Raw genomic sequence first — 18,803 nt, forward strand, 5'->3', positions numbered from 1 at the left:
CCAAAATGCACAGTAATGTGTCGTTTTGTGGTCAAAAGAGCCTGTAGGACAAACTGTGTTATTGACTGGAGTAATAGTATAGAAACTTTCCACTTTCTGTAGCTCAGAACATGGGAATCAAAACTATCACATTTTCAGTGGATATACTCTATTGGACCTTCATACCCCACATCAGACTTCAAGGCAATTCATTTAAGAAATACATGAAATGAGAAATCTCCAATTTTGAGTCATTTTTACTTCATACCAAAAGTTTGGAAACTTTACTTGGTGGAAATAGCACTTAACTTTTATGGATTTTCTTTTCAAATAGGGTACAATGATCTTTATAATGTACAATTATGTGTCATATTTGATTTTAATATAGGCCACAAATGCAAAGGTATTAAAAAAATTACTCAATTTTGACAGAACATTTTGTGCATACCTATTCAAAAAGTCATGAACTATCAATCTAAAATGTTTATTACAGTTTCATCAAGAAGTAAAAATTGACAGTTTTTAGTCATTCACACTAAAGATGGATGATTTAGAGCAGCAAAACCACAGGGTGAAAGCACATGCAGATATATAAATATATAATTCAAGTTTTCAAAAGAATCATATGGACAGATGTTTGTAATTCTTTATTCCTTGCCAACTTTTAAGCACAAATTTGGTAAATTGTATAAAATTTTTCCAATTACAGTGTTTAGCTGCACATGATGTTAGCTTAAGCAAGTAGCATAAAGAATGATGCTTGATATGGCTGTAAGGAGTGCATGATGGTGGTGATAAAACACTTTATTGTAATTCAATGGAAACTAGATTAACAGTAACTTATAAACACTTTGAGAGAAAAACTACCATCATATGCATTTTAAACTCTGGTTGGTCCTGTAACGTATAGGTCTGTTCTGAATAATAGGGTTATTATCCTAAAGCTAATATTGTTTACTTGCTGTGGTTTACTGATTTATATTGATAAAAATTCGCATCATCTAAGTGAAAACACCTTAAGTTGTTATAAAGGTGCAACTAAGAAAAAAGGATGGAGTGTGACACTTAAAGGAATTAAATATTTGCTGCAAAAATAGGTGTTAATGCTATCGTGTAGGTGCCAGTTTGGATGACAGCTTTCAATTCATTCCTTGAAGTCATTTTCTCAATTCTTTTTTGGTAACTTTTATTTCATACCTAATATTTTTAATTTTAACTTTATGTAAGCTGGAACTATATTTTTGTCTTGGGAACCTCCTATTTCGCTTCCCCACAGACAAGTCTTCATCACCTAGATGGTTTTTAATGCCAATATCTAGATTTTCCAGGTATTTTGGTGCTATATCATTATGCCATTACCAATATTTACTTTTAAAAAATGTCTCGGAATGATGCAAACCAACACTGTCATTTAATTGTTTTGTTTTGAGTTTTGTCATGAAATTCAGCAATTGAAGTTTAGTATTAATGTTCACTGCATTAGTTTTGTCATAAAATCACTCTACATCAACATATTTTTGGAAGAGATAGTAAAGCTATTTGGTTCACAACAGTAATTTCAATGAGTTAATATTTTAAAAGAGTTTTTTTTTTTAAAGATTATATATTTTGTTGTTAAGGAATCTCATTTTATCTTGAATGAGAATTCATATGATAAGATTAATACTGTCATGATGGCTTATGAAATATCTAGTACATATAATGTGGAGGAAGAATTTTTGAATATCAAAGAACTCCTATGTAAAAATTATTTTTCAATTTACTACATTGTTATCTGTGTAAGCAAAATGTAGGTACACATTATTTTATATGTATCTGAAAGTATTGTAGTTATCAGTTTGCCTATTAGGGTTAAACATTCTTTGATTATTAAACAGTGTAAAATGCCTTCTGCAAGATATAGCAGTCAATACATTTGAAGTGCACTTTCAAATCTAATTATCAACTTACTTTTATTTTCAAATTGAAGGACCAATCTTCTTTTGTTGTGTATAAAACTTAACTTGTTCCTGCCGTCAATGGGGCTATATTGGTTCTACTAAAAGGAAGTTAATAACTTGTTTAAAAGAACTAGATCTTTAGTTAGATTTAATATACTTATACATATCTAGGTGAATGTGATGTACCCATCCATTCTAATTTGCTTAATATGTTGAGCAGATCTAGTGATGAACAAAGCTTCCATATTAATTCTCTCAGCATGGGTTCAGTCAATCTGGTTGACCATACAACCGCTTTGTACACAGTTAAAGTCTTTACAGGTTCAATACTTATAATTTTTAACATAGTGTGTACATTTTCAGTTAAAATAAGCCTTTCAAACACAAAAATCATATTTTTAGTGATGTATTTTTAATAAACCAAAATAAAGATTTGTCCATTATATTGAGTATTTGTTTTGAATAGTCTGTGTGCAAATTAATTTTTACGTTAAGATTAAAAGTTTTTCATCTCAGAAACTTGATATTTCCTTTGCACAATCCTAAAACTTCCTAAATACATGTTAAATGTGTTTTTTTTTCAGTAAAACTTTATATTTTACCTGTTATTTTCTATACCATGTCTCTATACAGTATTGGTCAATTTGACCAACCTTGTAATCATCAAAAGAAAAAAGAAATCTAAATTACTTTTTTCTTTCTACTTCAAATTGTAACATGAAACTATATTTGTTTATCTTAAGTAACTTTAAGCTTGTAACAGGAAACATCTACTTATAATTACATTTAATTATTTTACTGCCCTTTCGATTGCCATTTGAACTATGTCCAACTACTACCTGTGCCATTATAAGTTGTAAATCACTTTGGGGATGTGCAGCTTATGTTATGCTATTCAATTATATTATTCACAAGCTGCTATGAGCAGTTGTTCACGTGTGCATTGTGAAAAATTTTTTATTATAGTATTCATTTTATCTAACCTAATCTTAACCAATCTAAAAAGATCCCCACTTTTTATATTTTAGTTTCGTTATTGATTTATTATAAAAGTATAAATATGAAAAAGAAATAAAGTACTTGCCCAATCTTGCTGTCAATTGTAGATAACAAGAAATTACTTTTTTATACTAATGGTAGCAATTCACTAAATTTTTATTTAAATTAAATAATGCACCAAAGAACACAGGCTAATTACATGCAAAAATTAGACAATTTACTCTATATCTCAAAATTTTTCTGGCTTGCTAACTATGTGATAAGAGCCATTACAAATTCTTTCAAGCTAGTTGTTAATTTACTAACAGAAATGAACCATGTATTAAGCAAAATTGATGCTTACCTGTTTAAAAACAATATTATACAATGTTATTTAACAGATAAAAACTTTGATTTTCTATTGGTTATTCGTAATATATAATTAATTGTGAGAGAACTCTTAACAATTCCTGAAAGAGAAGTGACAGGAGAGGTCCGATTTTCTATTTGATAGCCTTGTAACCAAAAAAAATATATAAAGGTATAAATATTATGGTTTATTTGACCAATGATGATTTTATAATGAGTAAGTTATGTGTAATTTTGTACTTTTTATTTTGGGAGGTGGTTAAATAAAGAAAAGATACCTAAAGAAAATGTGTCACGTGTATCCCACTAGGAAAATTCAGAATTTAAAATATTGCCTTGTAAAATTAAAAATTTAAAAATTGTATATTTTTAAAATATGTATTATAAGCTAAGATTTGATGCTATACTAATATATATATAACATAAAAAAAGTTTAATAAAAGATTGAATATAAAACAAACTGTCATGTGCAGTAGGGATACCTAGGATGAGATGGTTAAAGCAACTGCTTATTTATAAACTGATGCCTGAAATCAATGTTCTGAGTTTGGCTTACAACTTGTTGTTAAAGCTTTATGATGTCTAAATTTGAATTTTAACTAGACTGAAAATACTACAGCTTTACAATTAGAACTTTACTATATATAGAACCTAAGTAAGATAGTGAAAACACCATAAACTAAGGAAAAACTAACCAATAAATGATTAAATATCCTGACCAGTCCAAATGGTAAAACAACAGAAAAATATCAGCTAAAAGCAGAGCTAGATTACAAATGTATATCGTTTTTTGATATGTATGACAGCTTAAACTCATTCTTAAACCTTGTTTAGATGTTTCACTTTATTCACACATAACTTATATTTAGATGATTTTTCTGATTAAACCAAACTTTTCCTTAAAATATTTGCTATATTTGAGATGAAATTAATAAAAATGTTATAAAAAGAAAAATGTATTAAACCTGTTGTATTTGCAAAATACTTTTGTTAGTAATGGAATACTAATTAATATGAGAGCAGTGCAAGTTTACAAGTATTCCACAAATCTCTAAATCATCTTGAATATTTTGTTAATGAAGAAAAAAAATGCACAATAAGCCTTACAGGTGTTTATCTATTATTTGACAAATACAACAACAAAATTTATCCAACAATTACTCTTGGGAAAAAGTTACATTTTTCTCATAATATGATAACAGATAAAATTTCCATTAAAAAAAAGAATCTCTCATTTTTAAAGTGTATTAACTTGGTTTTATAAAGATATGATTTTTTTAGATTGGTTTATCATGATAAATAGTTTTATAAATAAACAAGTGTATGTGTGTGTTTATATATAAATAAATTAAACAAAAGTGCAATCATTAAGAATTATTTATTATTTTACACTAATAAAATACTGGTCATTTCTGCTATTTCTCACATTCATTAGTAATTATTGAAAAATATTATGTAGGTCAAGTTGTTTTCCATTATTTAATCATTTACAACTGTGTGTCTATACTTTATGCATTAAATTATCATGTAGCTCAAAACTTTCCTAATACTTATTTGAAATAAGACATTATTACCTTACACCACCTGGAAGTGACTTTATCCATCCACACTCCACAGTTTTCCAACTTAGGTCTTAAGTCCGACATGTTAACAACACTGGATTCCTTCTGCTCTTCTAGTAACAGAAACTTCTGCATGTTTACAAACATTTAGAATTAGTTTATGAATTGTGGAACACTTTAAGTGCTTTAACATATAACTCTTTAATAAACAAAGCAGCATTAGCCACATTAATACAGAGTGTGTCTAAAAATAATGTTAAGAAAATTATTTATGTTAATGAATTTGTTAACATAACTCCTAGACACCTTGTACAATAAGTACCTTTAATTTCTTGTATTTATTTGTCTGCCATTTTTCCTGTAACTTTCTCACCCCTCCCAAGTTTTGAAGGTGTAAAACGTGGGAGGAAAAATAAAAATTAAAAAGTATTTTCTCAATAAAATGTCATATGCAAAATAACATACACCCTGTTCCTTTTGTGTAATAAAATGTTTTTAATGATGGTACCATTGTCATATTACATTTGTTAAAAACTGTCTCTATGCAGACAAACCCTATGACAATAATCTCCTGACTAATACAATAGCAAATATATTATGGAGGCCACATTCTATTTAAATTTTCTTGCCTGACTTTCCATGCAAAATTCCAGATTTTCCAGGCATGTGTACACACAAAAACATTGATATAACAAATTTTTCTCCAAATTCTACTTGACAACACTTTGACTTTTAAATTGTTTATAAATGGTAATATAAAACTTAGAATATACTAATCTCAGACAATGGTATTAGAGAAAAAATTCTTTAAACAAGAAGATTCCGACTCAAAGGGAGAAATATTGTAATTTTATTTTGTAAATGAAAAATTGATATACCCTATCAACTGGTACACTATATTACATAATTCAGATAAAATACCAGAGTAAACAGTTAAGATTATTTCCAATAATAGGAAAAAACCAAGCAACATGAAAGTATATGCAAATTCTCAGATTAAAAATGGGTGGGAGTAAGAGTTTTCCCATACCTTTCTACTTCTTTGTTTTTAATGAGTTTACATCAAAGTGAATATTTTACCTGCACAAAATAATAATAGAGAAAATCATTTAAAAAAAAATTATTAAAGAATGTGTAAAAAATCTCAAGAAAATGATTGAAACTATGTAAGTATTCTAAAACAAAGTAAAATATGATATCTATCTTAATTACCACTAACTCTTAAGTGTCCCACATCAGTAAACATTAATGAACATACCGCATAAACATCTTTCAAATTTCAAATCCATTTTTAACTTTATTTACAAAGTTTACAAAAAAGTCTTTATATAAAAAACAACACTCAGATGATCTCATTTTTCTATAAGTTATTTTACCTGAATAAAGCAACACTTAAAGATTAAGTTTAACCCTACTCAAAACTATGTTATAAGGATTGTATTTATATCGCTATCCTACCAGCATCTGTTATTACACTTAACATGATGCTAACTCTTATATTTAATATAAATACCATAAATAAAAAAAAAATTATTTACCTCTATTCTTTTAAGAGAAATAAGAGACTCTGCTCCTTGTGCTACTCCAAATGGGAAAAACAAGGTCATTGTAAGTCGCAAGTTGTTGTAGAGAGCCATACTAACAAATACCACTTCTGCTGTTAAGTTTCTTCCCATAAACACATATGTGATGAAACAAATGAACAGGATGATTTTTGAGGCCACAAAAAATAAGGACATGTTCACTGCTCGCAAGATTGAAGTATACTGAATCTTGCAAATTTCCTTCCTATAAAAATGGAAGCAAATGCCACCTCCCTTATTTTAGTTAATTTTCTAGTATTATGTTCTCAAATTTCCACTTCAATTTATTAACTGTTATGACATATTTTTCACTTATTTTCTCATATTTTTATTTTTAAATTTTGATTATATTGTTGAGTGATATAAAGATTTATTTATGAGAAAATACAGCTTAAAGTAACAAAAAACAGCACCTCAAACAGATAAATAAATTTTAAAAATCTACTTAATGAAATTTTCTGCTCTTAATTATTAATAATACATAATGACCCAGTAAACAGTAAACAACAGATAAGTACTACTCTAGATCACATATTATAAATGAAATTCAACTTTTAACTTGTTTCAAAACAAATTATTCAACTATATACTAAAATAACTACTTCAAATTTACACTTCATAATACTAGACTTAATTTTTCACTACTACTAGTATTGGGAATATTACTAGAAAAAAGTAATGACGTTACTATGGCCGTTACCTGTTAAAAATTGTAGTGTTGTTACCTCGAACATTATCTATTTAAAAATGTAACAAGCAAATAGATATCTTTATTCTGTACATAAAACATGCACTGTGTATGTTGTATACTATAAATACAAGTATACAGAACTGAGCCACAAGCGTTGATCAAGACTAAAAAAGTGCATTTACAGAGAAAGGTTTTAGAGGTTGTTGTAACTAGAAGATAGAATTGTTTGATATACTTATTTACTGTTCTATGTTTTAAGAACAATAAGTTTATCAACTTATTTGTAAAGAGTAATAATGTATGTACATGTATTATAATTGAAATGTGACAATGTTACAAAATACTAGTCCATTAAAACACAGCCAAGACTTTTATATTCTTAAATATAGTATCATGAATGTATGTGCACCTCATTGTTGTAACATCTGTAATGCTAGCCAAGCATGGCTGGAAAGGTCGGCAAAATAAAAATAATAAATGTATAATGTTATGAGATTTAAGCTATTTACACTAAAGATTTGTGTTTCTGTGTCATAATATGTTGTGTCATTCTCAAACAAACAATAAAAACAACCTTACTTATATTTATTTCCCAATTTTTTATGGTAGGTACAAGGTCAATCAAATCAATCAACCTTGAACAGAGTTAGGGTAGAGAAAATAACATAATATAAAGGTTTGCTGAAAAAAAACAACTGAAATGTGTTTAGGAGACTGTAAAGATTACACAAATGATATGAGATTTTCAAGACAAACATTAATATTTTTAATCATAACATGATCTTTTGTGTAAAAAAGATGTAATGTTTACTTAAAGTCTACGAAATTTTATGAAGGTATAGAAACTACATTGAAAGTTATAGTATAAATACTTTACTTGTGGAAAAGTGTACATGAGCTGGAATATTTTATACCAAGCCCATCACAAAAGGTTAATAAGCTGTAATATTACTGAACTTAAAAGTATTAAGTAACAAATAATGCATTGTTTTGACTAAACATTTAAAAGCCATTACCAAAAATGTTAAAAAATTTAAAAAGCACTGCCATTACTTGAGACATTACTGAAAAGTAAGATAATTAGAAATGTTGGTACTAATAATAATGTTACTGCCCACATTCTCAATGCAGTTCCTGTTAAAAATTGCAGTCAAGAAGTTAACTTGGATCTCATTTTAATGCAGAATCTTGGTATACTCTTACATTTGTTATACAATAATTATTGATAATATTTATCAGGTGACTGTTTTAAATAGTTATCAGTTTTCTTAATTTAATTACTTTATTAAAAATATAGCTCCATCATAATATTATTTAGTGATTTATTGAATATTTGTATGGTTTGAAAGTTAGCTAACTTTTATCTTGTACATTGCTTTGTATATGTTGTCTTACTTTCACCTGACGATGCAGCCACACGTGTATTTGATAGCCAAAAATTGAAAGATCACCAATGGAATTTACTTACAAACTGTTTTTAATGGAATATTTTCTATTAAAACAGTTTTAGATAAATTATCTTTTCTTGATTGCAAAATTTTCTAAATATCAAAAGCACATTAACACAAGTGTTGTATGATTTGGAGACCTTTCACATTCAAGTACATATGCCTACATTAACTAACCTTGTAGTATATGTAGTGTATCATTAATGTCTTTCAGGATTTAATTCTAAGTATGGTCACATACTAATTATCACAGTATTATGTGTTGTTCAAAAACTACACTAGAATTTATGACAAAAAAGAAAGAGTACATTTTATACAAAATGTGTATGATATAGTGAAACTATAAAGTGATAAGTAAGAGTATGTTAGCTGGGCCTGTATTCCTTTTGCACCCTCCATACTTTTAATAACGTATACTTTTCACATATTTTGCACCTAAGGTTTTACTATAAATTCATCATTCATTTTAAATTAATATCTCAAATGTACTGCATTGTCACTTGGATCATTAGGAAGGTCATAAAATGTTACTTGCCAAACACAAGTTATGCGATTCAATAATTTATGCCAGCTTTTCCATGAGCATTAATTATAAACTGGTAAGATACAGTTGTCAAGGCCTAAAGAGTTGTTTATACATTATTAATGAAGATAATTAAGAGGTTTTACTTTCTTGCAAAACATACACTGACTGAGTAGTACTACCACAATACATATTTAGTAATTTCCTGTAATACTGTCATAATCTCAAGTAACTGAGTAATAATAGTATAGTATCCACAACAGTAACATTACAGAAACAATAAAAGTACCCACAACAGTATTACTTTAATAACCATACAATCCTATAATACAAGAGTATAGTACATGTTTGTATGGTCATTAGCCAGACAAAATCTTGAAAAAATATACTTTGTTCCTACAAACACATTTTTGCCACATTTATTTTATGCTAAAAATAAGAACTTCATATTGTGTTTAGATGTTTTACCAAAAGTCTAGAAATATTTTACCTTCTGATAGTCTCAATAAGGTCAGCAAAAGGATTCTCCCAAGTATACATCTTAATCACTCGCATACCAGAAACAATCTCATTCATCAAACGAATCCTCTCATCTGTGATGCTTGCTGTTTTTAGCCTGTTGACCAGAGAGTTATAAAAGAAACAAAAACATAACTGTAAAGCATTTAAATAACAATTATCTGAAACTTCACTAAAATGTTACCACATTAAAATACACTGGCTGAACATATTAGAACTTAAACATAATAATAGTTTGGGCTACATTTTGCCAAAATAATACCCATCATACAATAGTTAAAAGCTAAAGAATGTCAAAAAGTTAGTAAAAACTCAAACACATTTAAAAAGGTCAATAGTCCATAAAAAGCTAAATACATAATCAAGATGGACAGTGTCACCTTCACCAGTGACACAGTCTACTATCATAGGTAAGCCAAAAGCACATGCCAAAAACAGTGTTAGTGATCATACCTGTAACAATGGCACAACAGTAAAACACAGGCTACACACTGATGGATCAGGCCCAGGTAAAAATAGTTAAAAAAACTGCAACCAGTGTTTAGCCTAACCAAAACAAATTCCTCATTCCAAATCTTATGGAAACTATACTGCAAACAACAGTAGGTTTAACCTGAAAAACGAGGTACAGGTTCAAAATTGAGTGAAGGCTGGTGGACAGAGACTATTAAACAAGACTGTTTCCCTATTATAATTTTTTTTACAATTTTATTTTGATTTTGATTTAGGGGTTCCTCAAGAAAAAGAAAATGATTCAGTGCCCACTGACCCCACCCACCATGGAGTCCTACAAGGGGCACACTACAATTCCAAACAAGGATTCTAACAATGTTTCATTAACACTATACGAGGTCTGTTCAAAAAATACGTGGACTGACATCATAAAACAAAATGTACTTTATTTAGAAGTTACAGGTCTGGGACCCCTTCAAAGTACTCTCCTCCCCAATGCACACACTTATCCCAATGGTGTTTCCACTTGATGAAACAATCCTGGTACGCTTCTTTTGTAATGTCCTCCAGCTCCTTTGTCGCATTTGCCTTAATCTCGGGAATCATCTCAAATCTTCTTCCTTTCAAGGGTCTTTCGAGTTTGGGGAACAAGAAAAAATCGCAAGGAGCAAGGTCAGGTGAGCAGGGGGGTGGGCAAGAACAGTGATCGAGTGTTTGGCCAAAATTTCACGAGTTCTGAAGGCTGAATTTCGCAGCAACGCGGTGCATCTTCAATTTTTCGGTCAAAATCTCGTAACAAGATCCAACTGATATCCCACTCTTCAGCAAGCTCCCTGACAGTCAGACGTCAATTTGCCCGCACCAGGGTGTTGATTTTGTCGACGTGTGGGTCGTCAGTTGGCGTGGAAGGACGTCCAAGACGCTCATCATCTTCAATGGACTGTCGACCATCCTTAAAACGTTCATGCCACTTGAAACATGCCGTACGCTTCATAGCAACATCACCGTTAGTCGTGTTAAGCATAGCAAAAGTTTCAGTCGCAGATTTTCCAAGTTTAACACAAAATTTCACAGCAAGTCGTTGCTCCTTTAGGTCATTCATTCTAAAATCCGCCAAATGAAAAAATCGCACTTCACTTAAAACCGTGTAGCTAATACACAAATGAAGATATCTGCAATCGGGAAATGGCGTCGTAATCAGCTGATCTGTGCGAACCTAGCGACACCAAGCGGATTCCCCTGGAACCAACTGGAGCCCCGCAATTCAAACAGTCCGCATATTTTTTTAACAGCCCTCGTACTATTAGACACAATATAACAACACTTGTTGAGACTGGTAATTGGCTGACCCAGCCTGAAAGGACTAACTGTCTGACACTGGGTAAAATAGGGGAAAGTGAGACTGAATGAACTACTTTACTGTTCACCAATCCCTTTTAGTCTAGTGCCTATGCTTTTTTACATACCACTCACTGCATTCTTTATATTTGGTAACAAAGTTTAGTGACTTATGTAATGGTCTAATACAAAGTCTATTTGTTACAATGTTCTTCTCAAGATACAGCTTTCGGTAGTTCTGCAATGAATGTCTGTCAGTTGGTGTATTGTATGATAACAGATTTTACTATCCTGTCTAACTGCCTTTCTCTTCTTTCTGTCTTTATGTTTGCAGCCATAATTCCTTCCTGCAGCAAACATTTTATTCACTTTTTTTTTTATTGCTGATAAACTTAAATAGCAGGTATCACAGAGCAGCCATGAAACTGACCTGGCCACTGTGTCAACTGCTGGATGTACCCTAACCATAATGCCTCTTTTGAATAGTTCAATAATGTTTCCCTTCCAATATATGTTAGACTGACTGCAATGGTTATTCTTATTATTTACTTACAGGGCTGCATGGATTAACATAATTCAGATCATGTCAAGTCCAAGCCTGAAAGGACATATAGGACCTAATAAATTGGTCAACCAATGTATTATTATGATGATTACATTAGTTACACATTCTCTAACTTGAGTCAACCCTTAAAACACTAACAAATTATGTTCTAGTAAGCAATTTTCCAAACACTATACGGTTCATGCTTCTTTGATTATTTTAAAACAAGAATACCAGGAAAAAAAAAAATTTTGTTTTTAATTTTAATATTCTATCTTTATTTTCAAGCGTACTGAGATACTGTGCTTTTATATGAGTGAAGATAAGTTCCTGATAAATCTCCAAGGGGGAATACCTAGCATTAAAAAGTTTCATTACTGGAATCAGTGTCAAATTAATCAATGAAAGATATTTCAGAAAATATTTCAGTCAACATTCAAAAGAATCAAAATTACATATTATTTTGTTAAATTCTAAATGAGAAATCACTACCAAGCACTTTATTTACCTAAGCTTGGAGAACAGCCTTCCCATGGTTCCTTGGAAAGGAATGTACAGCAAAAGAACAGAGAGTCCAGCAAAAGAAGCAGGACCTAAATGTTGCCATAAAACTGCAATAATAACTACAGTTTGAAGAGGGCCAACAACCAGATAAGGGAGAAATATAACAGACTAAAATAATGGAAAAAAAAGAAACAAATTATTAATTCCAAACCAAGAGCCAACAGTAAAAATGTGCAGGTGTTAGTGGTTAAAATATATAAAAAAATAGTTTAATGTCATATATTGCAAATGTTTGTGAAGAATGTTTATTAGATGAATTGTTGGTATGCAGCAAGTGCAACAGATAATCAGTATAAATTAACATGAACATTATGTTAGTTTGAGTTTTGCACTCAATTTTCTCAATTTAAGAAATGAATATCAGTTCGTAAAAATAGTTTGCAGCAATATGCATATATTATATGTTTAATTACACTAATCAATATTTATGTTCATGTAGTTTTGAAGCAAATTACTCAATTTAATAGATGCATATATTAAAAAATAAAGCATAATATTGCTTACATTTGAATAAATATTTATTAAAAATAAGCTGATTTAAACTTCACCAATATTAAGTTTAAAATTACACCAGAAAAACTTGGAAACATCAAGAAGTTTATATCAGATATAAAAATACCTAGTACTTAAATAGAGCAAAAACTGAAGAACCTATAGTTTTCAGCACTCATCTCCACGAAAAATGTACAACAGCAAATTTCAGATTCTATACTTTAGTTCATATAATTCTGCATAGTTATATTGTTTTTTTATCTTTTGAATTGCTAACAATAATATTATTTTCTTAAATGTTTCTTTTTTGAACAAGACAAATTAGTTCTAGTTGAAAATACAGTTGAAATGAGTCTAATACTATTATTAAAAGTACTTAACTACTTTTTGAACTCAAACCTAAACTTCAGACAAAATATTAAATATTATGTGAAAAACAAGTGCAGGATCTGTTACAAATTACAGTATTACTTCAATTGATAATTTCTGTCTGCCTTTTCAAATGTTATCGATCTCTTCAAGCAAACAAAAAGTGGTAAGTTTAACTGCATATTTTTAATACATTCCATTATTAACTGTCAAGTTTCTTATGACTCACAACCAAGGGCAAGTGTAAAAGTATCTTGCACAATCTTCTTTCTTATCTACCACAAAAGGTCTTTCATTCACAAACAAAATTTATCAGCTGGTCTGAAACTACGACAATGAAAATTTTATATCAAATTCTGTTTGCATGCAGTACAAGAGATTCAAAAGGTATGAAGCAAACTAGAAAAGTTTAAAATGTTAAATATAAATTGAAATTCATGTTAAACTGGCCTAGTTGATGAATTCTTTAAACAAAGAATATTTGGTAATAATAGAGTGAAATCTGTACTGAACTGGCTGAAAAAAAATAATGAAATGAAATGTCTGCACTATAACAGTAATTTTATCAAATAATTTAGCACTTACAAGTTGTTACGTTATGCCAGCTTAAGTATTTAACTTCAATCATATTGAATTGCTCAGATCAACTTCAGACACTTTTGAAGGACTTTCTAAGCACTTTCACAATGTTTTTCACGAATATTTGCTAGAATCTACATCAAAATCAAATCAGATTCCACTGAAATTGTTTAAAATTTCTTTTATTTATTCAATTCATAAATGTAGACCAAGATTTAATATTAAACTCAGTATCCTAGTTTCTTGTTTCTCTAATACCATTAGTCATTGTATCATAAGGACTCTTTCTGTAAAGTTAAAAAAGTTAACAGATTAGTACAGTATACATCAGGCTTAACTAACTCACAGTTTTATATTCTTATAAAACTGATAGAAGTGGTGTAAACACAAAATATCCAAAATATGCAATATACAGTTTAATTTCTAAATTTAAAGCATTTAAATGTATATACCTGGTCAAATCTATTTACATCATTGGATAGAAGGTTCACCATTTGTCCAATTGTTGTCTTCCCCAGAGATGCCCGACTAAGCTTTAAGGCCTGAAGGAAAAGGTTTCTTTTTTTTTATTAAAAGCATAAAAACCTAGAACAAAACATTTGAAAAAAGTACGTATTCACTAATAAGATGATAAAAATATATGCTTTAAGTTTTAAGTAACTGAGGTTTTGATCCTAGAAATGTTAAAAAATATACAGATATCAGGTTACGAAATAAGTGCTTCTAATAATTTGTACAGAAAAAAATGACAACATAATAACCTTTTTATAAACCAAACTACAGCTGGCTATTCTTAATCTCATTCCAGTTCTTTGAACTGCAAAAAAGTATGGGTGATGAAAGAAGATGTAAAAAGCAGCCATTATACAAACTCCTCCTGCTGATAAATACATTTCTTCCTTTGTGATGGCTGTTGGATCACTGAAATAACGAACCACCCAACCTAGCATTACAGGTTGCAATACTCGTATCACACATTCCTGAAATACAATTAAAGACAAAAAAGGGAAAGGTTAAATGAAAACAAAAAATACTGTAAACTTACCTATATTGTAATACTGTGTATAATATTCTATTACAACAATACACTGTTCATTTTTTATTGGTTTTCTTTTAATAGTGTACAAGACTGATTATGATTTTAAATTAGAATTAAACTATTCACATTAAAAATGAAGTAATTACAAACATAATTATTCTAAATTATTTGAAAATGTTAATTAAACCTCTACTGCCATACAAATTTAAAAAATGATTATTACACATGGGAAAACATTTTGAATAAAAAAATTGAAGAGTAAGAACTTATTAAACAAAATTATCCAAGTACTTTTATCTTTTTTAACATTATCTTCTGAGATGAACTGTAAAAAAAATCAGGACACTTTACGTGCAGAGTAAACTGCAATGATGTTAAGGAAGAGTTTAAGTTAGTCTTTTAATTAAAGTTGTGCAATTTTTATTTACAATAAGTATTACTGCAAAATTTGCTTCTGTGAATGCACATATCTGTAAGCAGCATTTGAAATTATTATGGTTTGGTTCCCTGAAATATATTTTCAGGCAACAAAGTATGTTCCATTAAGTTTCATAGCTGAGCAATTATATTTTTGAAATATATATCGATCCTAAATTTTATGCTAAAAATTGTGCCAATCATAGGTTACTATACCTATTTAGATCTACTCCCCTTCCCTTGATGATAAAAATTTTGTATTTCCAATGAAATTTTCATTTTAGTTACCCAAAACTCACCACATCAGCAGTGAAAACCAAATGTCTTCTGTTACAAAAGACAACTGTTAATCGCATGGATTAACATGTAAGTGTGCAGTTGAACGCACAGATTGGACATATCCCTCTTGTCCAGAGGCTGACAGCAGTTCCCGTGACCGCTGTATGTATGACAAACCCCATCAATATGTACGACATGCTGGAATTTCATAGCTCATGCAGAGCATGCATCAGATCCAGCCTCCTATGTTTTAGCAAGGGGAACGTTAATCACTCGGATTAACATGTACGAGTGCTGTCAAATGTACTGACTGGATATATGCACCTCGTCCAGAGCTGGCAATGAATCCAGTGACCAGTATACTTACGATTTAGATTCTTGCACATTATTGTTCAATTCTTAGAACAATATATTATATAAAAGTCCTTTTCAGATATTCCAACATATTTTTGGTATAGATGTTTGAATAATTACCAGCACTAAGTTCAGATGTTCTTTTATATGCTGCTATAAATGACATAATTGATCTTGTATAATCTTGTCCAAATTGAAAACAAACATATCAATAAAAACAAAATGAGCATTGTTGTTGTACTAATTCCGTCCTTCATAACAATTTTTAAAAACATACTGAAATTTGTAGACAATTTGATTTAAATATTATATATAATTATTTCTCAACACTTAGCTGTCTTTACTCATAAATGAGAGACTTGCATAAAAGTGGCAGTTTGGGCAGATATCAACTTGCTCTTTGAGGGATGTACATTACTTTAAAAAAAATATCTTCAAATTTTGTCAAGTAATTAGAAATTTTATAAAGAAATAGAAAGTGTACAAAATGTGATGTTAAAAATATTTTTTTTATCTATAATTACTTAACTTTTTTTTTTTAAACAAGTAATTCTTCAAACACTTTTCCAGGTGCACATGAAGACTCATACCTGTCAACTTTGATACTTACTTCAAAGAATGCCAAAACAGCCACAACAGCATACTTCCAACCAAAACTTCGAATAACTGCTTTCTTTAAACTTGGTTTTTTTCCTGCTTTGAGTTTGCCTATTTCTTTGTTCCATTCTCTAAAATAGAAAATGGCATATAAAGAACATAAACATCGATATCTCTGACATAATATAGCATTTACAAATACCTTAGGAAAAAAAACATTTTAAGAATGCCCATGTCTGTAAATTTTTAAATATATAGATTATATGGATATAAGGAAACTAACTTTCTTAATAAGTGGAGATAATTAATGCACCTCAAAACTGCCATTAAATTCACTAGGTTTACTGAAAAATAGATGCAGTAATAAAAATATTGAAGTACAATTAATTTTTTATATAAAAAAAAAAAGACTTAAATCCAGATTCAACATGTGGATAAAAGGTAAGAATGTGCAAGTTTTAAAACAGTTTATTGAACAGCTAATGAGCCTACTCAATCATTTTCATAGATGTAATGATGTCATGTCACCTGAACTCAATCTAAGCTTATCCTATAGAAGAAAACTTTTCAGGAAGAATCAACTACAAATTATTTACAATTTAACAGGGATACTGGGCTAGTTCCATTATTTCTATTGCGATTTTTATTTATGTATTATAACCATTCCCATAACAACAAACAATTAAATGTTGCTTACTCCCAAGATTTAGGAGTACTTTGAGGTGGGAAAGGTAGTGTAAACAGTACTATCAATATTTCATTTACATACCTGTGCATAATTTAACCTTAATGCATATCATCTCTACAACAAAGATCATACATTCTTACATTAATAAAAATCAGTGGGAGGCTGAAGGTAATAAAATAGTTTTACTTACAGCACAGTTATGGTCAGTATTAAAAATTATGAGTTGGAAATAATTTTAAAATGGCAATGTGCTTATTGTGAACCAAATCATGATTCATTCTTTTTATTTTTAGTTGTTAGTGAAAATACAGAACTAGACATGATCAGCATTTCAGTCGAATGTTATTCAACTAAATATATTTGAGCTAATATTCAATTGTCTTTTTTAGTTTTAGTCTATTATTACAAACAATAGTAGTATAAATCACTGAAGTAAGACAAACTATATTATAATAATTGCCATTAATATTGCAGCATTGCGTGTAAATGAAAATTATGGCACGAAGTTTCAATAAAATCATAAAATGTTGATAGCATATTACGATTTATCTGTATATACCTATATTAAATATTTTTCTTGTTCCTGGGCAGAAAGTGTTATTTCCCAATTTCTTATGCCTAATGTAAATGGAAAATACCTATTTTTCTCTTCAGGCTTTGCTTTTGTGACCTAGGTAATGAAATTTTCAAATTTACCCATTTTCCAGAATACTCCAGGTAGATTCAGTACTAAATAGCTGACAAAGAATTTTCTCAAACTTACAAGAATGTAAAAACTTTCTAGAATGTTGTAAAACTTATGAGAATTTTCAAAAACCTTTTAAAATTTTCTAGAACTTTCCACAGTAATATATACAACGGCTCACCACTCCAGTTTAGTTTTAGCTGCCTAAGTGAACACATAGACCTATCTGATTTTATCAAACATGGCAACAAGAAGTTGCCAGCATTCTCCAGATGTATTCTGCTATGTATGTGGCCAATTTATCAAGAAAAGAGCAGAAAAGTACTCTGCGACAACATCTGCTGAAACGTGTGAAGCCTACAAGGCATATTTCGGCATGCCTGTCAGGGATCAAGACAAACCCTGGGCACCTCATTTTATCTGCAAGCACTGCAAAAAACTCTAGAAGGTAAGACGGACAAATTTTGCTTACTTGAATAGTAAGATTTTATATCATACAAATTTTTGACCTTTTAAATTTAAATATCTTTTAATTTATTATTTGTTTAATTTCCCATAGTATAGAAAAGTAGCACATATAAAATATTTTACACAAACCTCTTACACATTAGTTGTGGATGAAATAAATTTATTCTTCATAATAACAATTTTATTTTGCTCTTTTGCAGGATAGTACAGAGGGAAAAAGAGAGACAAAGTTCACTATTCCAAGAATTTAGCATGAACCCATTGACCCTTCAAGCAATTGCTACTTCTGCATGGTGAACCCTTCCAAATGTCTGGCTGGCAAGAATGCATTTGCTATCATATATC

General features: G+C 29.7%; 1 protein-coding gene across 5 annotated transcripts in view; it reads right to left on the minus strand.

Annotated features, from left to right (window-relative positions):
* LOC143225996 (ATP-binding cassette sub-family C member 4-like) overlaps positions 1-18,803 on the minus strand; it is a 104,289-nt gene that overhangs the window by 44,262 nt on the left and 41,224 nt on the right. For 4 of the 5 annotated variants that reach the window (XM_076456320.1, XM_076456319.1, XM_076456321.1 and 1 more), the window contains exons 3-9: positions 16,631-16,748; positions 14,693-14,911; positions 14,384-14,473; positions 12,436-12,599; positions 9,564-9,689; positions 6,367-6,616; positions 4,841-4,957 (exon numbers count right to left, since the gene is read on the minus strand). In XM_076456320.1, the coding sequence (XP_076312435.1) occupies positions 4,841-4,957; positions 6,367-6,616; positions 9,564-9,689; positions 12,436-12,599; positions 14,384-14,473; positions 14,693-14,911; positions 16,631-16,748 (1,084 nt within the window). The remainder of the gene's footprint in view (positions 1-4,840; positions 4,958-6,366; positions 6,617-9,563; positions 9,690-12,435; positions 12,600-14,383; positions 14,474-14,692; positions 14,912-16,630; positions 16,749-18,803) is intronic. The other variant, XM_076456323.1, reaches the window with a different exon arrangement.

This window comes from Tachypleus tridentatus, chromosome 9 (genome assembly GCF_004210375.1).
Source record: "Tachypleus tridentatus isolate NWPU-2018 chromosome 9, ASM421037v1, whole genome shotgun sequence".
NCBI classification, from domain to species: domain Eukaryota; kingdom Metazoa; phylum Arthropoda; class Merostomata; order Xiphosura; family Limulidae; genus Tachypleus; species Tachypleus tridentatus.